We start from the raw sequence: 25116 nt of genomic DNA, 5'->3' as shown, positions 1-25116 counted from the left end.
TTTCTCCTGTTTTCACTTTTTCCTGAGCTTTTAGAGCTATCCCAGACACTCTTTTCTGTGAGAGTCTTTTGAGTTAACCCTAATTATTCAAGAACCGAACAATGGCTGATTTTTCTTGTACCCCCTCGTCCTCTTTTCCCACATGCCTCAATTTGCTTTCTGACAGCACACACCTGTTTTCAAGCATTTCATTGTATTTTCCATTTCAGAGTTTTGAAACTTTTTTCCCTAAAGTGAAACAAAATCCTCCCCCCCGTTCATTGTTCTGCAGGCTCATTCTGCTGGTTCTGCTTTGGAAGAAAAGCACACAGGAACAAATACATTACAGTTGTTTTATTGGACACATTCCCAAAAGAGAGAGGAAGGAAAACACAGCACTGTTTTGCTACCGTTGAAGTATAAAAAGCTGCAAATTTCTCTGCTAGTGGTATTTTCACCAAAATAAAGGCAGAGTGGAGCACTACAGGGGCAGATCCCATCAGAAAGGGGCACCTTTGGCACCTGCTCCAGATCGTCACATTTACCATGTGTTGGGCTGAGATCTGACTGCACCTTTTACCCAAGTACATCTCTTTTGGCCTAGAAATGCATACCCCATGGAGCGGATGAGGTTCCCCTGGAGCAGCATGGACGTGGCCCTCTGTGTGGGTTTTTGCAGGGAATTTTATTATTGCTGCTGACACCATGGGGAAAGTCAGTGAGGTTTGGGTGTTGGGGTGATTTTAGCACTTTTTAAGTCACTCCCACAAAACCTAGCACGAAGCAAGAAACAACCCAATGTAACTGCAAACACCAATCTGCTGAAAACCTCTGCGCCCTGGTTACTTTTTAAAACAAACCCAAAAAATCTGATAATTTAGGGAACAAGCCTTTTCCCACCTGCTTGGGATCCATCAGAGGTGACCAAATGCACCTACAAGTTTACATGCAAGGAGCTGCTATGGGGCAAACGTCCATTTGGGAAGAGAGAGGGGACAGGTGAGAGTGGTTCAAGGTTCTGTGGGCATCTCAGGGAGCTTTCCAGATGTTGTGTGGTTGCTCAGCACATCTGGAAGCGATGGATTTTTCAAAGCTTGGCCACAGGTGGGGAGAAGAGGGATATTTTCCATCAGACTTATTGACTGAGAAGTGTCTCCTCATGGTTCTGTGCTGCCATTGGAAGAGGCGTCTTAAGAGGGGCACTGAGCTTGCAAACCACTGCCTGGGATCTTTCAGCAGCCTCCGAAAGTGTTTCTATGTAGCAGAAAAAAACCTCACAGATGTATGGAGATGTGAGAAGACGAGTTACTTAACTTGAAGGGATGAGCTTGATTTGTCCCAGCAGCGAGGGAGAAGCAGGCTGGATGGAAGCCACGTTCCCAGCCCGTCCCTGGGCTTCTGCGGGCCAGAACAGTGAATGCAAAACCGAGTTCAAAACCCAGTTACTGCATCTGAGCTGCTATTTGATCTGTGCTGCTGAGGGCCATCAGCTAGCCGCAATTACAGGCTGCTCACCCTCATTAAAAATAAAAAATAATAAAAAAAAAAAACAAAAATTCCCCATTCCAAAAATCTCGTAGACCCGTGTTTTCCTTTGAAACCTGTTCTGGTGCTTTGAGAGATCCAGTTAACTGATTCTTGCTGCTTTCCTGAGGTGGGACCCAAATGCTTAAGAACTACAGCAGAGATGTGGTGGGTGCAGGAGCGGTATGGGAGCGATGGCTTTGGGGGGAGGGAGGGTCCGTTGGCATCACTTTACTCGGGCTGTGAGGCATTCTTCAGGCTTTGGCTCTTTATGCTCTTTTTGCTGGAGGAGGTTTTGGAGACGATTTTCACACCTGGATTGGTGCCTTTTGCGCTCCCAGAGCTGAAATTCCCTCCTGCAGAACTCAGCCCACTTCCGCTGCTGCCTCCTCCAAGCCCAAGCCCGCTGCCACCTCCATACCCACCTCCGAGACCACCCCCACCTCCAAGTCCAAGTCCTCCTCCGCTTCCAAAGCTGTAGCCTCCACCACCGCCTCCAAGACCAAGACCACTTCCGCCACCACCTCCAAGACTGAATCCGCTTCCACCACCTCCTCCAAGACTGAATCCGCTTCCACCACCTCCTCCAAGACCGTATCCGCTTCCACCGCCACCTCCAAGACTGTATCCACTTCCACCGCCGCCTCCAAGACCAAATCCACCTCCACCACCGCCTCCACTTAGGCTCAGTCCACCAAATCCTCCTCCTCCACCAGCTGTGCCAGAGCTGGAGCTGATCACCGCTGCAAGAAAAAGACAGCCAGAATGTTGGACATCTATTCTGGTGATCAGCCAGTTCCAGAAAGCACTACCATCAGGGCTTGGACCCATACGGCCTGAACCCGACTTCTGTCCCCAAGTCTCTAAGGGTTCCGGTAGGTTCTCAGTGTCTTATATGGAACAGTTGGGTAAAAACTCTCTTTTCCCAAAGCTTTACTCTCAGCGGGCCCGAGGAAGATGTGCACTGTGGTACTTACAGTAGCCAATGGGGTTGAGTCCTTCTCCACTCAGCCTGTTGGAGGGCAAATAAAGGGGACATTAGAGCAAAATGCAGATGCAGGCAGAGGGACAAACATGCTCAGAGTGGAAAAGTGACATTTGCTATTTACTTCTGCAGGGATTCTGCACCCACCTGCTCTCCTCGCCTTCCAGAAGCTTCCTGTAGGTTGCAATCTCGATGTCCAGGGCCAGCTTGACGTTCATCAGTTCCTGGTACTCACGTAGCTGCCGGGCCATATCGGCTTTGGCTTTCTGCAGGGCATCCTCCAGCTCCATCATCTTTGCCTTGGCATCCTTGAGAGCCAGCTCCCCGCGCTCCTCAGAGTCTCCAATGGCAGTTTGCAGGGTGGCACACTGCAAGGGGACAACAGCGAATCCTGACTGCTGCTTTTCTCTTTGGATCAGAGTCAGACAACATGATTCCTGGAGAAGCTGTGAGTGTTCCATCCCTGGAGGTGCTTAAGGCCATGGATGGGTCCCTGGGCCGCTGATGGAGGGAGTCAATGGCTGGAGTTGGGACTGGGAATTTTGAGGTCCCTTCCAACCAACCATTCTATGATTCTATGATCTTTAAGATCCCTTCCAACCCAAAACATTCTGTGATTATATGATTCAGTGAAGGAAGAAAACCATTCTGGCTGGGGTCTTTATGAACAATGGTTATGACTGAGGTCATTCAACCATATCTGATGGTCCTGGAGTTGCAATGCCAGCCTGGTTTGATGCATGACACAGTGATACCCCTTCCAGGTACATCACGTTCTGTGGCTGCTGATGTCTCTGTTCAGCAAATGGTGGCAGAGAGCAGAGCTGCAATGCTTAGGAACCCCACAATGGGGCTCTTTTGCCGTTCCTACCTGGTTCCTCGTGTTCTCTATCTCTGCTCGGATCCTCTGGATAAGCCGGTTGAGCTCAGAGATCTCCCCCTTTGTGTTGCGCAGATCATCCCCATGCTTCCCAGCCGTGGCCTGCAGCTCTTCGTACTGGGGTTCAGAAGGAAGAGGTAACATTCAGAGATGTCCAGGTGGCTTAGACAACCTCACACAGGGACAGCAATATTTTTTCCCAGAAATACACCTACAAGTGTGCTCACCTTGGTTTGGTACCAAGCCTCCGCCTCAGCCCGGCTGCGGTTGGCAATGTCCTCATACTGTGCTTTGACTTCAGCTATGATGCTGCTGAGGTCCAGGTCCCGGTTGTTGTCCATGGACAGGATGACGGCGGTGTCAGACGCTTGTGCACTGAGCTGAGCCAGCTCCTGTGGGGAAGCACATGGGGACCCAGTTGCACTTACCTTCCAAATGCTGTCTGTAGTGGCAGTCACTGCCCAGGGGTGATGGCAGGTCAGAGTCAGGGGAGGAGGGAGGGTGTCTGTACCGCCTCGTAGAGGGCTCGGAGGAAGTTGAGCTCATCAGTCAGAGCATCCACCTTGGCCTCCAGCTCCACCTTATTCATGTAAGCAGCATCCACATCCTGGAAGAGAACAGCCAAGGGGACATCTGCAGCACCTGTTACCTCTTCTTTGGCTCTACTGAGACCTTGTCAGTCTCAGGAATGGGGTGCTGCAGTGGTAATGCGTGACTGGAGAAGCTGTGCTTGGCACATGCTCCTGGAAGGCCACCATGAGGACATCTCTTGGCCAAGACAAGTGCTGGGTGTAATCTTGCTAGAGCATAAGGACAGCATGCAGCCCATTTGGCCTTGGGACATGCAGTTCCCAGCATTGCTCAGCACCTTTATATCTACATGGTCTATTATGCTCAAGCAAGCATGAATGCATAGTTTGGTGTCAAGATTTGACTTCCATCCTCCTTCAAATCCCTTCATTCCTTTCTCCTAAAATCATAATGCCACTTTAAAGGATGAGGATGCATTTCTATGAGATCCCCCATCTGTTAGGGCTCCCGCCGTGTGCACTTCTTGGGGTGGCTCAGCATCCATACAACTCATCTCACCCACCTTCTTCAGCACCACAAATTCATTCTCTGCTGCTGTGCGTCGGTTGATTTCCTCTTCATACCTACAGGGATAAAGTAAAGGGAAAGCTGTGCTGGGTCACACCTTGGTAAGCAGAGCCCAGCTGTACAGGTGGGACTGCAAAATGATTTGGGTCAAGTGTGACATTTTACATAAAGCAGGTTTAGATGATTTTCCTTTGCAAGTTTCATCACAAGTTGCCACGTCCTGGCTGAACCTGCATTTTCTGCTTGGAGAAATGTTGCTGGAGCATTCTTCTGCCATGCCAGGCAGCAAGGGCTTTGCAGGGAGAGGCACTGCGTGTAGAGCCATGCATTACAGGGAGGTTCATCTGGTGCCATGTTATGGACTAAAGCGCTTTTTTTCCCATTTCTCATAGAAAGTTTGATGAATATCTCAGGCTAGATGTTTGTCCTTGAGAAAACTAGTTCTAAGTGAGACTAATCCTACTGCCTAATGCTAAGCTGAACCATTTGCATCACATTTCACCCCAGGCTGCCGGGATGTGCCACCGAACAGGCACTCACTTGTTCTTGAAATCCTCAACAAGGTCTTGCATGTTCTTCAGCTCCCCGTCCATGCGTCCTCTCTCGCTCAGCAGGTTGGCCAGCTGCCGCTTCAGGTTATTGATGTAAGCCTCAAAGAGTGGGTCCAGGTTGTTCTTGCCTGTGCTGTTTTTCTGACCCTGGTCCTGCAGGAGGGTCCATTTGGTCTCGAGCACCTTGTTCTGCTGCTCCAGGAAGCGAACCTGAGCATGGGAAGCAGAAGGACTTTGCAGAAGATATGTGCCAATGGCCTAGAGTCAATAACTGAGACTGATGCCCAGCACAGACCAAATAAATCCCAAACCAGGGGCATTAAGTCCAGCTGTGAATATCACCTGGACTATCTAGGGCTATGTTAGCCTATCCAGTAGCAAAGCAAATTTTCCATTGGTGGACAGTTCTAATGAGAGACAGTTTAATTCAGCAAGCTGGTGAGCAATCATCACAAAATGTGGGCTCACCTCCTTCACCACTTGCTTTCTTTAAAATCCTTTTTTCCTTCTCTGTAGGTGATATTTATCTCCCTTCATTAAAGCTAAGATCTGAGCACTACAGGTTAAAAGATGAGTAAAAGGCAATTAAGTTGTCTTGCCTCTTTCAAGGCCTTATACTATATATAAGGTATTTATCCAAGGAAAAGCCAAGAGAATACTTGAGTAGAGTCTTTACAGAAAGGGCTTTAGCTTGCAGGCAATAAAACTGGACATAAGGACCAAGACCTCTGCTATGATAACCCACAGAGACAGTTTGGTTAAGCAACTAGCTTACTAATATTTGAACTAGCATATGTTATTTTCAAGGAACAAAATCTGAATCTAAGCCTCTAGTTTTCAACATCTCATTTTCTGCCTTGTAGCTGTTGAGAAGTATGTTAAGTTTTGACAGGTATTTAGGAAACATGCAAGAGACTGAAGATTCCTGAAGCCCTATTTTTGTAGATATAGCTCTGTCTTGCTCCCTCTCACAGCTCCACAGAACTTGATGACACCTCACCTTGTCAATGAAGGAAGCAAACTTGTTGTTGAGGGTCTTGATCTGCTCCTTCTCCTCCTTGCGCACCTGCTGAATGTTGGGGTCGATCTCCAGGTTGAGGGGTGCCAGCAGGCTCTGGTTGACTGTCACTTCTTGGATGGTGCCCATGCCAGGAGGGCCACCAAACCCCATGGGACCCCTGCCACCACCCAGCCCTCCAAGTCCCCCCATGCCTCCTGCTCCACCAAAGCCAAGCCCACCAGGACCTCCACCAAAGCCATAGCCACCACCACCCCCTCCACCACCGCCAAGACCAAGTCCAAGGCCACCAACCCCTCCGCCACCACCAAGACCAAGTCCAAGGCCACCACCCCCTCCACCACCACCAAGACCAAAGCCACCACTACTGCCACCTCCCAGGCCAGATCCACCACCCCCAAAAGCACTCCGGAAGCTGCTTCCAACACCGAAGGAAATCCTCTTGGAACCACCGAGGCTGTAGAGGCTCCTGCTGCCAAAACCTCCACCACCGCTGCCACCTCCTCCTCCTCCTCCTCCTCCAAGGAGCCTTCCAAAGCCACCACCACCTCCTCCAGACCGTACCACCGACACCGAGCTGAAGCCAGCCCTGCTGCCCCCAGGAACGATGGCTGAAGCAGCGCTGTACGACCGCCCTCCACCCCCAGCCCTGGTGCTGTACGTCTGCCGGCTCATGGCAGCAGGAGGTTGTGGCAAGGAGCAGCAATCTGGGAGTGGGCAGCTCTGTGCGGGGAGCGAGCACAGGGAGGCCCTTTTTATCCCCCTGGAGATCTGGGCTTGGTTGCATGGAAGTCCAGAGATCAACTCAGAGACTTCATGGTTTTGACGTGCCAGGCAGCCAGCTGTCTGATTGAAACTTGTTAAACTGATTGCACCCAAACACACCTCTTGGAGACAGCGTGAAGCTGCTCAGCTAGAAGTGTTACCTAACTGAATTTTGACAAGAATCACTCAACCTTAGTGCAAAGCATGCTTGCACAGATGCCTTGTTTTATTTCATCCCTACGAAGCAAAGGAAAAGAAACAAACAAAAAAAAAGGATGAAGAAGAGAAATATCTATCCAGATACCCCTGTCCTATTTAAGGTGCAATAGATCAGCAAAGAGCTTAGTGGAGATTCCTCCAAAGTAACTCAAGTGAAAGGCAGTGAAATGAAAATGAGTAAAGCTGAATGGAAATATTGCATGGGACTTCGCTGCATGAAGGCACAGTGCAAGAGTGATATTCGTGAAGGCTGACACCTCCTCAGGGCTCTGACTTCTCCTGCTGTCTTTGTTCACACTCATCAGGCAGAGACCCAATCTGAGCTGATCCAGACCCAAGCACCGAGAGAGCCAATCCGTCATCTGCCTTTGAGTTGCTGCATTTTGGTGTCATCTCACATTTTGGCCATTTAATGTCAGGTATTTCATCTGTGGCAGGTTTTCAGGGCTGCATTTCTTGGAGATATCGGCAAATCCATCAGGCAGCTCCATCCACCCAGCAGTGTCCATTGCACCGCTCCCAACCTGAAGGTGATGTTGTTGTGATGCATTTCCACCTCGACCTAAAAACACGTCAGTGAAAGAGGCAAATTTTCTGAAACAACATTTTGTCCAAATTTGTGGAACTGAGCTATTTGCATGCTTAGCACTCGGAGCGATCAGTCTTGAGATTCTAGCTCTCTTACAGCTGCAATTGCTTTGAAAGATCTTTGAACCTTTCCATTCGAAATGTTGCCAAAAGCAAAGATTTAACCGGCATGAAAAAAATCCTCCCACAAATTCTGGTTATTTTACTTTCTGAAGTCCTTGGGAAGAAAGAGTGAAGTCGTTGGGGTGTGGTGGCACTTTCTGGCCTCTCAGTTTTTACGGAACTGCGGTGTTTGCAATATTTAATTCTTCATATTTAAGTTTTCAGCTTGTTGTTCTGGTGGATAACCCATGCTGTGTGCATGATTGGCGCTTAAACATTTGCAGGACAGGACTCCACATGCCCTCTGCAATACACTAATGTGGCCCAGCACTACAGAGCCGTTAATGCATGAGCTGAAGTCCCACTGGAAGAGAAATTAAGCAGGTGCTTGGTGTTCTGCTGCATACATGAGACCACATCTGCAATTATGCCTGGAGAAATGCTGCCAGTTGGGCTCAGACCAAGGGAGTTGGTTGCTCTACACTGAATTTCCCATTGAAATTCCTGGGCTGGAGTGCGTTTGGTTGCTCATTGGGCTGAAGTTACCTGGGATACTACTGAAATCCACAAACACCCATTGCCTTCATTATTTGCATAAAATTCAAAGCCTCATTGTGATGGGAAAATGAGATTGTCTTCATACTGGTTTGACCCCAGTGAAGGCAGATTGTCCTGAAGCTGACAAACGGGTTCGGATCAGATATTAGAGCTGAATGAATATAATGGCATTAAGGGTGCGGCCACCAGAAGAAAGAGGGAATTGTCAGCTGGGGCTCCCACACTCTTCTCCCTTCAGCCCAGTGTCTGCAAGGCATGTGAGCAATTAGAGGGCTGGAGGAAATGCCCCATTTCTTGTTGGCTGTGGGCTCCACACCCAGATGTGTCTTTTCACATGTGTCCCATTAGATCAGCTCCACCAAAGGTTCATGTCTAGAGCGACATCCAGCAAGATTTAGCCCCAGAATAGCCCCAGAAATTCTAAGCCTGGACTCTTGACCTTTATTTCTCCTGCTTTTCTTGAACATATTCAGGAACGCAGCAAGAGCCATGGGTTTTGCAATACTTAGGGTTGAGAAGGGCAGGGCTGATGAAAGGTTTTCACTCAGAAATGTGAGAGATGCCGGGCTGCTTTGGTACCCTGGGGAGCAGCTGGTTGCTGCTGTGCAGTTTTTCTTTGCAGGGAAGTGATCAACATAAATTATGAGCTGCTGGGACACTGGCAACTTGTTTGGATGTTTTACATACAAAGAAGATGGAGTCCAAGTTGTGAACACTGAGCCATATATAACCATTTGGGAAGATATTGTCTTCAGCTGGGTGGGTTTTGCCTTTTCTGCAAGGGGTCATACTTTTGGATTCCACCACCCCACAGCCCAGGTTGCTGCTAAGCCATGCTGTTCACTAAAAACTAATCAGCCATCGGCTCCAAGGTGAGCTGATCCCCTAGATGAGCAGATCCCCTAGGTGAGCAGATCCCCTAGAACCACCTTGCTTCCCAGCAGAAAATCCCTGCAAGACACAGCGAGCCCAAATGCAGCATGAGGGCAGCAGAGGTGATTGCCATGGTGGAAACTATGGCAGACCAAGCCTGGATGGTTTTGCTTCCCCAGATGTGGAGCGAGACGCAGGAAGGATGGGGCAGACAAACCATGAGTCAGCAGTGAAGCCAAGGAAGTGAAGTGGGAAATAAATTGCAACACTCCTCCCCAGTTTGCATTACAGGGGTCAATTAACCTGCCTGCACCCTGAGCTGCTTCCAAATGGGTTTCTCCAAAGGGAAATTCAAAGCGGAGATGTCCTGGGGGTTTTTGGTGGTGCCCAGGAGAGTGGGGGGAAGGAGGGAGGGAAGCCATGGTGATGGCTGATTTGTTCAGCATCCAGGTGTGCATCCAACTGTGTCAAGCACCCACACAGCAAACTATTCCAGCTGAGCTGTGAGACTTTCCAGGGGGCACCACGCATTTGGGAATGGGGAGATGGGAAGAAGTGATGTTCCCTCTGCACCGCTGGGAGATGGGAAGGAATTATGCCCCTCTGCGCACCCGTGGGAGATAGGAAGAAGCAACACTCCTCTTTTCACTGATGGGGCGACAGGAAGGAGTAATGATCTCTCTGCACCCATGGGGATGGCAGCTTTCCCGGCATCCAGCTGTGTATCCAGCTGTGCTGTGTGGACCTTCCAGGGGTACGGTGCCTTGGAAACAGGAGCCCAGCACAGAGCAAGGAGATGGGGTGCCTGTTCTCACCCAATCTCAGCTGCCTAAAAGGGCACTGAAGGCTCATCCCTCCCTGTGCATCCTGCAGACCCTGGTGCAGGCTGTGTGCTTTAAAGGCATGGTGTTGAAGGACACCATTGGTGCTATATTTTGCAAATACAGGCATCTGTTTCATTTAGAAATTAACCTGCTCTTGCAAGAGGGCTTCAGGGGTGGGGTGTGGGACATTATTTTTTTTTTTCTTGCAGCTCCCTTAGCTGGATCTCAATAATTGCTTTAAACAAGGGCCTGCCTGCTTTGTGTTCTGCCTGCAGCACGTGAGATCCCAATGTCCAGGGTGATGCCGTGCATTCGCTCACCTCTGATGGAACAGAGCTATGCAGAAGTACATGGGGAGGGAGAGCAGACAGCATAAAACGACTTAGTTAAAACTTTGCAAACTACAAACTCCACCCATTTGGAGGTTCAGGTCTGAGAAGACATCGCTGCTTTGGTAATGTTTGGGAGGGAAATGAAACCTGTGGAGCGCGGCTTGAATAATGCATGTAGTTTATTGAAGGTGCAGCTGAAAGTCTGGAGTAAGCGAAGGGTAATCAACTGTTCACTTACACATTAAAAGCGTTAAATCTGTCTATCTGGTACACACACAGGAAAAACAATGCATGCATTTAACTACAGAAATATAAGGTGCTCGTCGGTGTGTAATTAAAATATGCTCTACCAAACCTGGTGTAGCAACTTGGGCTCATTTACATAACCATTACCAACCCTCTCGTAAACAGGAAAAATTGGATTTTCAGGTGTCATTAAAGGAGCTAAATAATAGATGCGCCTTCATCTGGGGCAGTGTAAGATGTGGCTGCTCTTTCTGATGAGCAAATTTTTTTGTTCTTTTGCAATTGCTGTGTGAGGGACAGGAAAACCCTCAGAAAAGGGGCTGAGCAGAAAGAGCCATGAAGGCAGCAGACTGAAATGCAAATCTCGCCTGGCTGAGACCTGGGGGTCTGCTGACCCCCAGAGCACCATGCGAGAGGAGGTGGGTGGTGACCATTCAAAAAGAAAACCATGTTTTTGGCAGAGTTACCGACCTCACTGCGTGTGCAATGCATGCTTGTGTGATTCAGCTGTTAGAAGGAAGGGGAATACTGTTTTACTGCAGAAATGCTGATTCTCTCTCAATACGACGCGGTGCTGCCCACCTACCGGCTTGTTCTGACTACGCGCACGGCCGTGCTGTACCGGTTGCCCCCTCCACACACCCCCGGCCCTGGGATGATGACAGTCCCGGGGCTGCACTGCTCCACTCCAGCACACACCAGGTTGCCCACTCCGGCTGCACATTGCAGCCCATCAGCACCAGACAGCACCTCGCGCCCCACGCAGCTGGCTGCACTCCGGGCTCCAAAGCCACCCCCCACCCTGGGGACGCAGTCCACGCTGCGAGCACTGAATCCAGCACCGCTGACCCCAAAGGATGAGACCACCCCTCCCAGCCCCGAGCTGGCTCCAGTCTTCACAGAGCATTTGCCACCGATTCCGGATAGGGATCGGCACTCACCGACCGTGCCGCCACCACTGACCACGGCTGCAGGAAAAGAAGGGTCTGGTCACTGCTGAGCAGTACCCAGGTAGGTTGCGTGGGGTGTAAAAAGGAATGAAAGGAGTTATGGGATTACAAAGGGGGGTGCTTGGTGGGCTTACCTACGCTCACCGGGTTGCCAGTGCATATCCTGTAAAAAAAAGCAACATCTCAGAGATTTGCTTAAGGGAATCCTCCCCAGACACGCACGCACACGGAGATGCTGCCCAGTCTTAGAAATCCTGGACATCCTTCAGCTCCTCTCTGTGCCCAGATGTGGTCTGTATTGGTCACTGAACCTCTGTGGGTTGGACCCGAAACCCCACAGGTGACCAAATGTCACATCCCTGTCTGTCTGTCTTACAGCTGCATTGAGCGGGAGAGAGGGGGGATGCACCCATGGGGAGATGGGAAGGAGCAGTGGCCTTGTTTGGACCCATGGGGAGATAGGAAGGAGCAATGCTCCTCTTTGTACCCACGGGGAGATGGGAAGGAACTGTGCTCCTCTTTGTATCCATGGGGAGATGAGAAGGAGCAATGCTCCTCTTTGTACCGTGGGGAGGTGGGAAGGAGCAATACTCCTCTCTGCACCCATGGGAAGATGGGAAGGAGCTGTGCTCCTCTTTGCACTCATGGGGAACTGCAGCCACCCAACATTCCCCACTTCCTCTCCTGTTGGGTTTTGCTGCAGGCTGCAGATGGGCATGCTCCCACCTGCTCTCTTCTCCTTCCAGCAGAGTCCTGTAAGTCGCAATCTCAATGTCCAGGGCCAGCTTGACATTCAGGAGCTCCTGGTAGTCCCTCAGTAGACATGCCATCTTGTCCTTGGCCTGCTGCAGAGCTGTCTGCAGGTCCACCAGCTTCTGCCGTGCATCTTTGAGGGCGCAGTCACCACGTTGCTCAGCATCGCAGATGGCCGTCTGCAGGGCTGCAATCTGTAAATGGCAATGGATGGCTGAGAGATCAACACAGAGCTTGGCAGGGCTGCAAGTTTCCCCCCTTGTTTCTCAGCTAGAAACTGCTGAGGAAACCTAGATTTTGATTGGGCACCTGCAGTAGCCATGCAATCGGGGATGAAGGGAAAGGATGTGTTGGCTGCTCTGTAGCAAACAAGCAGCCACCATTATTTCTGGTAGAGCCAAACCAACTGGATTCTCCTAGGTGGAAATAAACCTGCCACCTAGAGAAGCGTGATGACACATCCAGGCAGGAGCTGGGGCTTCCTTTGCACACTGCCTCCCGTGCAGCACTCAGCTCTTCACCTACCTGTTTCTTCACGTTATCTGATTCACACTGCAGCTTCTGGATCATCCGGTTCAGCTCAGCTATCTCACTCTGGTTGTTCCGTAGGTCATCACAGAACTTGCCCCGGCTGCTGTGGAGCTCTTCCAGCTGTGCATGGGAAGGGGACAACATTACACTGGGAATCACTCCTTGCAGGGAATGGGACAACGTTCTGCAGCTGCAGCAATGCTCCAAGGTAGCACTCAGATGGGACCTTATACGGGCCCTGAGCACTTTGGGAAGGGGATGGTGCTCCTGATGGGTGTGCAAGAGGAGATCATGATGTTCTGTTTTTATGGGAAATTCTTCAGTTGCAATAGTTACAGTTTTGTGTTCATTGGGTTTCTTTTTGGCAAAAAGAAGTTTATCAAACTACAGCGCATGAAAACCAAGGGATGGGTTTGAGCAGTGTCATGAAGGACAGAAGTGCTCCTCAGGGTTTTGTTGATGGAGGGTTTCTTTGCCACTTGTGCAGTACTCACTCTGGTCTGGTAGAAAGCCTCAACTTCAGCCTTGCTCTTCTGGGCAATCTCCTCGTAGCAGCACTCCACACTTTTGATAATGCCCTCCATGTCCAGGTCCCGGCTGTTGTCCATTTGCACAATGACTGAAGTGTCACACAGCTGGCAGTCCATCTGTGCTCTCTCCTGCAAGATCCATTACAGATCATTCTCCTTCCTCCTGCCAGCCCCAAGGTTGCACCTCAGCTAAAGGGTCTGGAGGGAAGAAGGAGCCTTGGGGACAACTAGGGACAGTTGTCCTATGGATGCCCAAATGGGGCATGGGATCCTTCAGACAGCCGACTGGTTCCCAACAGCTGGGACTTGCTGTGGTGGCACGACATGGGATTGCCTGAAGGAGCAAAGCAATCCAGCTGGAGCAACTGGCTGGTTGCAGCTCAGCATTGCAGCTTTGCCAGCAGATTTTTGGGGTGTGCATCCCTTGGGGTAAGTGCTTTGGGCCCAATGCCTGCAGGCTGCTGGGAAGCATTAGGTTAGAAAAGGTGGAGAGCAAGCACCAAGCATCCCCTGTGTTTTCTGGTAGGAACTTGCTATGTTTTAGGTGAAAGCATTACTTCCACTAAAAGATTTTGACATATGCAGCTAAAAAAGTGAAATGCTAAAACTAATCTGGGTTTTCAAGATTGGAGTTTTTCAGTGGCTCCCGGTCATGGTTTGGATGCAAGTTTGGGGGGCTTTTTTCCATGCATTTTCTTTGCAGCCAGCTGTGTGGCAGACAACCAAAGCATCTAACAGTGTCATTACCAGGTACAAATACAGAGATATATTTGGCTGGGGTTGTAGGATTTTAGGAGATGACACCTTTCCCTGTGTTGGTTTTGCTCTCAGAGCCTGGGGCAGTGGGTGAGCTGCTCTTACCTCAGCGTAGATGCACTTGAGGAACTCCAGCTGCTGCCGCAGGAGGCCCACCCGCACCTCCAGCTCTTCCTTGGTCAGGTAAAGGCAGTCCACGTCCTGAAGAGAAATCATGCATTGGGTGAAAAGAGGGAAAAGAACCAAGGGCTGTGCCCAAGCTCATTTTCTGTTAGCTTTGCAGGACTCTCGCTGTGGCCAACCCCTGACTCTACCTGGGTTTGCATTATCCGTGCTTAAAACCTGATGAGGTTCTGCACATTCCTTGGGTCACCTCTATGTTGGGCTTCCCCTGCTCAGGCAGTGCTGTGGCTTTGCATTTCTCCCCCAGGTTTTGCTCACCTTCTTCAGCACCACGAACTCATTCTCCGCTGCCGTGCGCTTGTTGATCTCATCTTCATACCTGCGTTGGAAAGCAGAGGTGGGGGCTGATGAGTGCTGGGGATCCCGTCCCCACAGCCCAGCATGGTTAAAGCCAGGACCTCTCCCTGTTTGCTTTGAATCTCCTATTTGGTTCTTGATTTGTTGTTATTTTTCCTCCCTGCTTGGCTGTGTTCAGTACTTTTAAATAGCCCACACCAGCAGTATCGGTGGCCGGTGGGGTGGCAGCAAGTTAGGCGAAACTGTGCACCAAGCTGAAGGCTTGGTGTGCTCCTCCTAGCCCTGCGAGGTTTTTTGGAAGCATCCAGGACTCTGCTCTGAGAGTTTATGGGCAGAATATGGCCAAAATGCTCCAGGGGAGGTCAGGAGCTTGAGCAAGCCATGAAACTCCCATTTGCAATGAGAGCAGAGCTGGTGCGTAATGGCCGAGTAATTGGGGCTGAGAAGAACTCTCACAGGATGAGTCTGACCTCATCGAGTGAGAGAAAACTTCTGAGAGCTTGGCTGTAAGATCTTTGGAGAAGACTCTTTCATCCTGGCTGTGCATAACCAGCCACCAAGCGTCCTGGTTGTAGCTGAGCATAGTACACAGGGAGCAATTAAGGAATATCTGCATCGTAGATCAAAAAGCTGTTCCCACATTTCCTCTGAGAAGAGTGAACGAACCCAGTGGGGATGATGTGGATGAAGGGTTCTGTGGGAAGGGACAGCACCAGGGGCACAGAGTTTGGTGACATGGGAAGTTTGATATGGCAAACCACTGTGTGCAGAAGCATCAGGGTGAAGGAAGGAGTTCTCTGTCCCCTCCTATGTGTATACTGCAAGTGTTGGGTGTGCAGCAATGGGACCCCAGCACAGAGCCCTGCCCTATGCCCAAGTTTTTAGACTCATGGACCAATGCATTAGCTTCATGCTCTGAAAAGCAACCAGCACCCTCCACCTCCCCTTTGCACTCTGCTTACTTGCACTTGTATTCCTGCACCAGGTCCCGCAGGCAACGCTCCTCATTCTCCAGCCTCTCTCGCTCCCCCAGCACGCACTCCAGCTGCTTCCTCAGGTTGCAGATGAAATTCTCAAAGACAGGCTCCAGGTTGCGCCGGGATGCCGGCAGGACGTACTGCTGCAGCAGCTCCCATTTGGTGGTCAGCACCTTGTTCTGCTGCTCCAGCAGTCGGACCTGCAGAAGGAAGAGATGAGAACATCATCTGGCCTCTCTTATTTTGGGCAAAGGCACTTTGGTTCCTCTGCTTGCAGGACGTGAGAATAAAACTAAAAGGCAAGTGGTTAAGGGCTGATTTCTCAGCAGCCTGAGTGCTAAGGGCATCATCTCCCAGCCCAGGGCTGAACAACACCCGTGTGCTTGCTCCATGCGGAACCCAGTGATCTGTTTGAGCAAAGCACACTTCTGCTGAGGAAGGATCCCTTCCTGCTCTGACGAACTGATTCCAGGAACGAGCTCTCCCAGTGCTGAAAGCTCCATCCAAGAGCTCATTTGAATGCATCTGATTGAAGCTCTAACCACGGGTACTTATCATGCCTTTCACTTCTAGATGAAAGAGCTCTCTAAGTACTTGGGAACCTTTATGGATCATGAATAAGTCATTTTTCAGCGGGAGGAAGTAGGGTGGCTCCTTTACGTGGGTTTGTTTTTCTCAGCTGCGGAACAGCTCACAGGGAAATCTGAGCTTGGATGGAGCAAAGAATCCTCAGTGATTTGAAAAATCATTTTCCATAAGACACCCCTCATCAGCAATGAAAGCCCCTCAGGCTTAGCTAAGATAGTAATGATAAATGATGTTTGTTTAGGAAATCACCAAATCCTTTCTTTGACAGAGTGGACAGAGAAATTAAAGTTGATCTCATTTTAGCTAGACCTGCATCTTTCTCTGCAGGGTGAAGTGAACAAACAGCTTTGAGAATACAGATATACAGATGTCAAAGAACGGTAGAATAGCTTGGGTTGGATGGGACCTTAATGATCCAACCATATCATAGAATCATAGAATCATAGATCCAAAGGATGGTTGGGTTGGGAGGGTCCTGAAAGATCACATAACCATAGGGTGGTTGGGTTGGAAGGGTTCCTAAAGACCATAAAATCATAGAATTGTTGTGTTGAAAAGGTCCTGAAAGATCATAGAACCATAGGATGGTTGGGTTGGAAGGGTCCTCAAAACCACCCCATCCCCACTCCTTGCCCTGGGCTGGTTCCACCTCTCCATCAATCACCCAGGCCCCATCCATGGTCTTGAGCACCTCTAAGGTGTTTCTTTGGTGTTTGTAGAGGTAGGAGAGCAATCGCCAATCACACATAGCATAGAATCATCTGGGTTGGAGAAGACCTCCAAGGTCATCTCAGCATCTCCCTCCTTTGTCCCACAAGCTTTGGCTTGCTGCTGACCCTGACTGAGCCATTTTGCAGTCTGGTGGCCATCGACAGACACAGCAGAAGGGCTGGTATCCAAGCAGTGCCTGCACCAGGAGCCATTGCTGTCACATTATCCGCGGGGCTCACCTTGTCGATGAAGCAGGCGAACTGGTTGTTGAGGTTCTTGATCTGCTCCTTCTCATGGGTCCGCACCTGGCACTCCTCAGGGTCCACTCCCACGCACAGGGGCTTGAGGAGCTCTGGGTGGATGCTGACACCGCGGATCCCTTCCGATCGACCTCCTCCAAGCCCGATGCTGATGCCTCCGCTGTAGCCACCCATCGCCACGCCATCCCCAAGGCCTCTGTAGCCGCCCAGGCCCCCATAGCCTCCGCAGTTACCGAACCCCACCACCGTGCCCACGCCGAAGCGACCTCCACCATAGGCAGTGCCGCATCGTCCCACGCTGCCTGCGCCATACGCCGCGCTACGGCAGCTTCCTCCGAAGGAAATCCTCTGCCCACGGCCCAGGTCGCAGACACTCCGGCTGCTGAAGCCACCCAACCCGCAGCGCCGTGCCGCCGGTTGGCACACCGAGGCTGAGCTGCTGCCTGCCCTGCCCAGACCGCAGACGGCGGAGGCTGAGGAGAAGCCACGTCGGCCCAGCAGCGAGCTGGAGGTGTAGCACTGCCGGCTCATGATGAGGCACACGGGGACAGGAGCAACGGTGGTGGAAGAAAGTGAAGGAGCGAGAGAGGAGCGTGAGGAGATCTCCTGTGGCTGCTCCCAGATGCAGCCCGGCTCCTTATATATGTTCCAGGAGGTGCCTGAGATGCAAAAATTTAATTTATCCACTGGGTTTGGTCTGCCTGGCAGCAAGGAATGGCTTCCAACATTTCCAACCCACAGCAAACACTTCCATCTCATATGAAATAATGTGGAAATTAAAATAAACTGCTTTGCTTGCAAGCTTCAGTTTCAGGACTTATATTTTACTTAATTAATCTGCTTCCTTATTGTGTAATTATAGTTTAGCAAAATAATTCAAGGGGTTTTTATTCATGGCTTGTTTACGGTTCGGTTTCACCACGGTGTTTAATTACATCCCAGGACCTCCTGCAGAACGCCCCGCCAGGGTCCCTGGGCAGCTCATGGCTGGTTCTTGAGCAATGGACAATGGAGCAGGAGGTGGTTCCATCAGCACACGCATTTCTGCACCTCATTGCACAGCCAGGGCTCTCCAAGGTGGGCACTTGCAGCTGTGTCAAGTTAAAGCTGGATGGGATAAGAGAAGAGCACAGGGTTGGTGGTAGAGCCAATGAAGCATTGTGTGGTTGTGTTGAGTTCAGTCATGGGGGGATGCTCTGGAGATGGGGTTCATGGGTAAGAAGTCAAGGTGCCCATCAGAAGAGCGTTTTGTGCTGAATTATGTGCATAGGGAAGGGGTGGCTGTGCTTGGTGTCTGGGTGTGTTGGGACCAGAGAATACCTGGAGATGCAACAAAGCAATGAAGAGCAGCATTTCAGACAGGTTGAGCGATGTTGGTCAGCGTGAACATTTTTCCTCTTATTCCTGCGACACGCCTATTGGACGTTAAATTATTCGAGTGATATCTGTTAATGAGAAAGCACCTTGCCTTCTTAATTAAAATTCTTAAAAAGAGGTTTGAATTTGCTTGGAAACAAATAAAGTGCTTTTTTTTTTTTGTCTTAACAAAGGAGTCTAATCACAGAAGCACAAGTGATTGCATAGCGTGCCTGAAGAAGGTTTTGCATCTTTGCTAGGGCAAAATTTCCTGGTTCTGGGAGGATTCCTAGACAATGGGATTGTATACTTAAAATGGATTGTCTCGAATGAGAAAATAATGCAAAGGAATTATGGTAATTTAGAATATTTGTGGTGTCTCCCCAGTTAGAGGCCTTCCTATTCTTTTTTTACAGATCTCAGAGTGGGTTGAAGAGAGGCATGAAATATTCCACACAATTTTAATCACGTCGTAGCTCTGTTGTAGCCACATTGGTCTGAGAAATTAGGGTGCAAGTTTAGCGATGAGATGTAATTCCATGCATGAAGCTGTGATAGCTGGAGGAAGCAGATGGGCTTTTGGGCTCTGCGGTCTCCATGTCATCCTGCCCACAGTCACCCAGGCAGCTGAACCCCTTGTTGGTAAGCAAAAGGGGGAATTATTTCAAAAATGTATACTGTGCTCAAGTTTTGGTGCCAGACAACAGGGTGTGTTGTCTAAAGTCCAACCTGGAGTGCCGCTTGTGCACAGAGCACTCATGGCCCCGTTGCACCACATGTGCAATGCTTGCACAATTTTAGGGTTGTAAAGCAAAGAAAATGGGACCATCACCCATGTTCCTCCCATAGCTACCATCCCTGCAACCCCTCCCTGCTGTTTCCCCATGCACTCAAAGCACCAAGCCCATGCTCCAGCCCTGAGTGGTGGCTGCTTGCAGGTGCCCAGCCCCGCACATCAGAGGGTTCAGGGCAGTGCTTGTGGTTTGCAGCTGCTGAGCTGTCACAAAGCCAGTTCTGGTTACATAAACTTCAAAGCAAAGAGCACGCCAATGCCATTTCACCTTCTGCAGGGAAGGATTGCAGTCACACTTCTACCCTTCTCTCCAAGCTTTGTTCTGGCTGGTGCAGGTCTGGTGGTGGCTGGGGAGCTGTGGAGAGGCCCTCATCTGCTTCTGTAAAGAAAAAGGTTGAAACTGTAGTTTGCAGGCTGATGGGACTCAGCAAAGCTTTAAAGCAGCAGATGACACTCGAATTTGCCAGGAAACCCCTGAGGTCCTTGGCTTTAAATATGCCTCGGGCCCTGGTGGCTACCCTGGGACCCAAGGCCTTGAGATTTACATCCACCCAGCATTAGGGCAAATTAGTCCCATTTAAGCACCCTGCTACATTGGGTCTGTTGGGTCATCTGTGAAAACGGAGAGAGCCCCAGGGGTTTTCCAGCCTCTTGCTGTGATGACCAGTCACCCAAGATTGCTTTATCCCAATGAGAAAACAACTTTTTAAAGACCCTTTCCTGATGAAATGGGGCCAGAAGGGCTTGGCTGTGCTCCCAGCACTGTCAGTGCCCTCCCTCCCTTCCCTGGGCAGTTTTTGTGGCTCCTTGCAAAGGGACCCTGCAGTCACCATTAAAAGCGTTAATGAGACCCCTGGGACATCACCCTCTGGTTGCACGGGTCCATGAGGGCTCTTCCTGCTCTTAACTGCAGTTGGATGCTGTTCTCACATCAAAGCAGGTGTGGATTTGTTGGGACAATAGTCTGAGCTCCTTCCATCGCCATGGGCACCGCGCCCCATATCTGCCCACCCTCAACCTTGCTTTCCACTGGACATCACACAGTTTTCATGCTGCTTTTGGACAAAAGAAAAGTGAACAGGATAGTTCCAACCTTCCAGGTTGGATATTAGGAAAAAAAATCTCTGAAAGAGTTGTGATGCACTGGAACAGGCTGCCCAGTCACCATCTCTGGGTATGTTCAAGAACAATGGAGATGTGGCACTGAGGGTCATGGTTAGTGGGCATGGTGGGATGGGTTGGGGTTGGACTGGATGGTCTTGGAGGTCTTTTCCAGACTTACTTAATGATTCTTTGCTTCCACGAGTAAGCACAGTGGTGTTGGGTCAATGGTTGGACTTGGTGATCTTAGTGGTATTTTCCAAGCTTAATGACTATCATTCCATGATGCTGTGATTCCAAGCCAGCATTGGCCACTGCCCATACACACCATCTTTATTTGCCATGCTGCTATGTAGAACTTTGCCAAAATCTTTCCCTTCATTTGCAGCCCTTCTACTGGAAAGAGGATTTGCACATTGATAAACAGAAGGTCACCAACATCAGTCATGTCACCAGCACTGATGCTGGGCATTGTGAAGGTAAGGAAAACAGAAGTAAGCATTACTCCCAAGGGCAATGTGTCACCTCATGGAGAGCCTCCTACTGTCTTGTTTACTCTGTCAGGCATTGTCCAACCCTGCTGCCCTGAAAGCAAATGCAGGTGTTTCATTTGGAGTGCCTTTGCCATATTCTCTGCTTTTTCTTTTACTATTTTCATGGTGGGGAAGCTGGGCACAGAGTGCTGCTTTGGGTACTGCTGGGTGATTGCTGGAAATGTTGATTGAATCCAACAGCAGCACACGGCATCCCATTTGGGTTTAGAAAATCTCCTTGTTGATGGTGCTGATGGTGACCTAAGCAGAGAAACTCTCCTTCATAGCCCTTATTTACCACCTTATTTTGCAAGAGACAAGTAGGTTTCGTACCAAACACTGCAGGTGTCCACCCTCTTCCTTTGTAACATTCCTCTTTTGCATAGGAATTTGTAAGGCCCTTTTGCATCACCTCTCCAGCCGTGTGGCCCGATGGGTTATTAGGCCTCTGAGTAATGGGGTGGAATAGGCACAGCAGGGTCACGATGAAAGCTCATGGAGCAGCACTGGGAACGGCCACTGTGAAGGGAATGCAACCACACGCCGGGAGCAGGGCGTGAGGTTTGCACCCAAAGTGTTTTTCTGGGGAAAGGTGGCAAACAGCAGCCAGGTGCTGAGGCTGGAAGAATTGCTGTGCTGTGTCACGGGACAGCTGCCTCTGCCTCTCCTCTGTTGAGATATGAGCGCTTCCAACCAAAGCATGTTCCTTCATGCGCAGGGACTCCGGAGATGCCCCACAGCAGTGGAGGTGTGGGAGGAGGGAAATGCAGCTCAGAATTTCCCATCGGTGGGTCTGGAAATCTGTTTGTGTGTGCACCATAATGGCCATAGAAAGGAGCTGTGCAGCAGCATGTGTGATTAATGTATAATAGCATTAATTTTTTTTGACTGGGGGGGGGTCCCTTTTATAAACCTTTTATTTATAAACCCTTTTATTCTAGGTTTCTCTAGAATAAAAATGAAGTACCAGTGGTACACATGCACAGAGCAGAAAACTCAGAGCTTTTATCAGCAATGCAACCTCTGCATGCTTGTGGAGCTGAGACATCACTCTGTGGAGGGGGACATGGGGAAATGTTAGAGAGCAAGCCTTATTAAAGGCCTGGTCTAAATGGGTTGGTAGGTAGGATAACGAGAGAATAAATGCACTTCTTGCACTGGAGGCCCCACACATAGTGAAGGGGAGTGACAGAGGCAGATTTGGGAGCAGAGGTGGGGCTCTTGGTCAAAGCCAAACAAAAAAGGACAAATGGGAACTGGGAGAAGCAACAATGCTGTGCTGGTAAGCACCCAGCAATTCATAAAGCCTTCCAGATGGACACTCAGATTAAGGAGATTACAGAAGGTATAGCTTGTAGAATATGTACCTATTATCTTAATGAATGGTTAGAGTCATGTTTTGTGGCTCATGTTTTGCCACCAGCATGCAAAAAAATGACTGTGTGTCATAGCAGAGGCGGTGGCTGGATGCGTAAGCTCCACGTAATGGTTGACCTCACTGGACTGAGCGTGATAAAGAGAAGCATTTGTCCTGGAGGAAGATACAACTGGCTTCCATTCCTTGGAGCCCAATGCTCAGCACCCAGAGATGCTCAGATCTGCCCGGGGGGGGCACTGAAGCCTCTATCTCCCCTCTGAGCAGCTCACGGGCTCATAGCTTCCAACCCCAGACATGGGATCTCTGAGTTGCCAGCAAACCACGTAGCCAGGGAGATAAAGCCAAGCAACAGTGACAATTATAGCTGCTTCCTCCAGGATCTGAGCTCCCCTCTGCTGCAGCCACATCCTCTGGGGAGAAAGATCAGAGGCAAAATCGTACTTCTATTTGTTGGAATGTGTTTCTGCAGTGGATTCCTGAGCTTTCTGACCACCATCTCCGCTTTAGGAAGTTGTTTCTTCCACGTGTCCATGGTGGGCTTGAAATCCAGCTGGAGACTTCTCCCTGACCGCAGCCCTGGGTTGGGAACTGCGCTGCAAGAAAACACAGCTCTCAGTAAATGGGGGGAAAAAAACAAGCTGGGAATGGCAGAGAAACACGGAAAAGAGAAAGTCTGGCCGTGAACCACAGGTTGCACAGGACTCCCTGGCCATCCTCTCTTGAAGGACACAGGGAAGCATGTTATTAGGGAAACCTGCTGCTTTCAGAAGGATGAGCAGGGTCTCAGAAACCCAGGGTTTGGTTTAACAGCCGGACTGCCTCCACGCTGGCAAAGGTTTGTTTGGGGAATTCCAGCGTCATTTCTTGCTCCACGCATCAGTGTTGCCTCATTATTCTCTTTGTTCTTGTTATTATGTGGTTGCTTGTTCTCACTGAAATACCTATGGGGTAACCACCTGCGTGTGACACCGGGCAGTGCTCAGCACCTAGCTCTCTTGTTCTCCATCCAGGAATGGCTTGCATGGGGAAATGACAATGACCAGAAGCCAGCTGGGTGCCCTGGACATCCCAATAATTGCACACCTGCCCTCCCAGCTCCTCAGCTTCCTGCAGAGCAGCTACTGTTTTTCCCCAAGGCAATTTTGCAAAGGCAGTCACTGCACTGCTCAGCATCGCAAATCCCCATCTGTCCGAGGTGCAACTTTCCCTTTAATTACCAAGCGTGACAGCTGTGGCTTCCCTGTCCTCGTTTCCATTAAGGATTGACAAACACCAGAGTCTCACTGTCCCCGAAGCGTCCCACCCCTCTCCAATGACTTTCTTTCTAGTTATTCCAAGAGCATGCGATAGAGAAGCAGTTGCTTATGAGATTGCTCCTGGGCTCTGCGTGATTGCAGCTTTGGCACCCACACCCTCATCACCAACACTGGAGCTGGGTGCTCAGACACTGTTCCTCAGGAATACCCAATTCCCTCTCCTTGACTCCAGAATTGAAGAAGTATCTTCCAATGGGAGATGCTTCTATGCTTTGCCCTTCTGCCTCCCTGCTTTCTGCAAAGTGCTGCTGTCAAGGAACAATAACAGCATCAATTTAACTTCTGTTGTACAAAATAGCTTGTTTCAAGAAATCTGGCACTAGCCCTTTTTTAAGGACCCATCCTAGGTCGGTGTGTGGGTGTTGCCGTTGTGCAGTGGGGTTCAGGGGTTGCTGTGTTGTTCATCTGCTCCGAGCTGTGCTTAGTGCTGGGTTCCCAATAGTGCCCATCGCCCATCATTTGTCCATTTCCACCCAGACAGAGGCTATGCAAAATTTGTGCCTAAAGGTTGCAAAAAGCTGAAGTTCGGAGCGATTCTCCCTCATTTGCATCACTTTTGGGGAAATGCAGAACTAATTGCATAATGCGAGTCCTCATCCTGCAGCAAGGATCAGGCCGGGGTGACTCATCCCTGAGAAACTGTTCCTTTAATCCAGGACAGGATGAAGCCAATTTGCTGAGCTGGTCCATGGCCAATGGGCGCTGGGTGGGGTGAAGGGTTCTGCACTGTGGATGTGAGTACTATGCCAACCCATAGAGAACATCTGTGTGACTCGGGTTCCATGTGCAGAGTTTGGGTCAGCAGGAATTCCAGCTCCAGGACCCAATTCTGTCTGCACTAGAGCTGCAGCTAAAGATGAGGGTGTTGCTGGGGAAGATCATAGACCCATTAAGTTAGGAAAAGACCTCGAAGATCACCAGGTCCAACCTCAACCCACCCCCCCATGCCTACTATATCGCTAAGTGCCACATCTCCGTGGTTCTTGAACACCTCCTGGGATGGTGACTCTACCACCTCTCTGGGCAGCAGTTCCAAGGCCTGTCCACTCTTTCAGAGCATAATTTTTTTGCTAATATCCAAACTGAACAACCCCTGAAGGGAGGAATCACTGCCTCCTGGAGCACGGCTCAGTCCTGAAACCCAAGCAGCAGAAAATGCTTGGGCACACTCAGGTCAGAAAGTACCCAGATGTTCGGCTCAGCCACCAGGTCCAAAATTCACTTTGCTCCAGTGCTGTTGAAATAAAGTGAAAGAAAATGATTAATTTTCCATTAAAATAATCTTATAAAGAAATATGGTTCATTAAGCAGAGGCAAAGAAATCCAACACAATCCTGCGAGGCTCAAATCCAGGGCTGGGAATTCCTCCAGGCTTAGGCTGAGCCTGGACCACAATCCCAGAGCATCTCCTACCCTTGTCCTTCCTTTTCCAGGTGAGATCTCTGCCTAAAGCCTCCTTCTCCCTCCTGGTGCCATTGACCACATCACAGGAAACAACTTGCTTCTGGATATAATGTGGATTGTGAAGCCATCTGGCTGCAAGGAATGAGTGTTCACAGGA

The 25116-nt window shown here is 49.9% G+C and overlaps 2 protein-coding genes across 2 annotated transcripts; both read right to left on the bottom strand.

The window, feature by feature from the left end:
- Window positions 1-318: 318 nt before the first annotated feature.
- KRT3 (keratin 3) lies at window positions 319-7865 on the bottom strand. The gene is made up of 9 exons (XM_040654912.2): window positions 6018-7865; window positions 5007-5227; window positions 4462-4522; window positions 3880-3975; window positions 3596-3760; window positions 3360-3485; window positions 2636-2856; window positions 2481-2515; window positions 319-2246 (listed from the first exon to the last, which is right to left on the bottom strand). The coding sequence occupies exons 1-9, from the start codon at window positions 6708-6710 to the stop codon at window positions 1735-1737; spliced, it is 2130 nt and encodes a 709-aa protein (XP_040510846.1). The 5' UTR covers window positions 6711-7865; the 3' UTR covers window positions 319-1734.
- A 2592-nt stretch (window positions 7866-10457) lies between these two features.
- KRT75L4 (keratin, type II cytoskeletal 75-like 4) lies at window positions 10458-17692 on the bottom strand. Its single transcript, XM_015300373.4, has 9 exons — window positions 17058-17692; window positions 15505-15719; window positions 14504-14564; window positions 14168-14263; window positions 13271-13435; window positions 12771-12896; window positions 12219-12439; window positions 11627-11655; window positions 10458-11510 (listed from the first exon to the last, which is right to left on the bottom strand). Exons 1-9 carry the CDS (start codon window positions 17607-17609, stop codon window positions 11125-11127), a joined length of 1851 nt encoding a protein of 616 aa, XP_015155859.1. The 5' UTR covers window positions 17610-17692; the 3' UTR covers window positions 10458-11124.
- Between the last annotated feature and the right edge of the window lie 7424 nt (window positions 17693-25116).

The sequence above is a fragment of the Gallus gallus genome, chromosome 34 (assembly GCF_016699485.2).
Source record: "Gallus gallus isolate bGalGal1 chromosome 34, bGalGal1.mat.broiler.GRCg7b, whole genome shotgun sequence".
NCBI lineage: Eukaryota > Metazoa > Chordata > Aves > Galliformes > Phasianidae > Gallus > Gallus gallus.
This window is presented reverse-complemented; position numbering and strand designations above follow the sequence as displayed.

Bases quoted from the DNA above. Each gene is read 5' to 3' on its own strand.
- KRT3 (XM_040654912.2), bottom strand. From the start codon at position 6,710: ATGAGCCGGCAGACGTACAGCACCAGGGCTGGGGGTGGAGGGCGGTCG. The intron at 5,228-6,017 runs GTGAGGTGTCAT...TCCCATGCTCAG, and splicing joins TTGCTTCCTTCATTGACAAG to GTTCGCTTCCTGGAGCAGCA. The intron at 2,857-3,359 runs GTAGGAACGGCA...GTCCCCTTGCAG, and splicing joins TAGAGAACACGAGGAACCAG to TGTGCCACCCTGCAAACTGC.
- KRT75L4 (XM_015300373.4), bottom strand. From the start codon at position 17,609: ATGAGCCGGCAGTGCTACACCTCCAGCTCGCTGCTGGGCCGACGTGGC. The intron at 13,436-14,167 runs GTAAGAGCAGCT...TGGATCTTGCAG, and splicing joins TCAAGTGCATCTACGCTGAG to GAGAGAGCACAGATGGACTG. The intron at 11,511-11,626 runs GTAAGCCCACCA...CTTTTCCTGCAG, and splicing joins TGGCAACCCGGTGAGCGTAG to CCGTGGTCAGTGGTGGCGGC.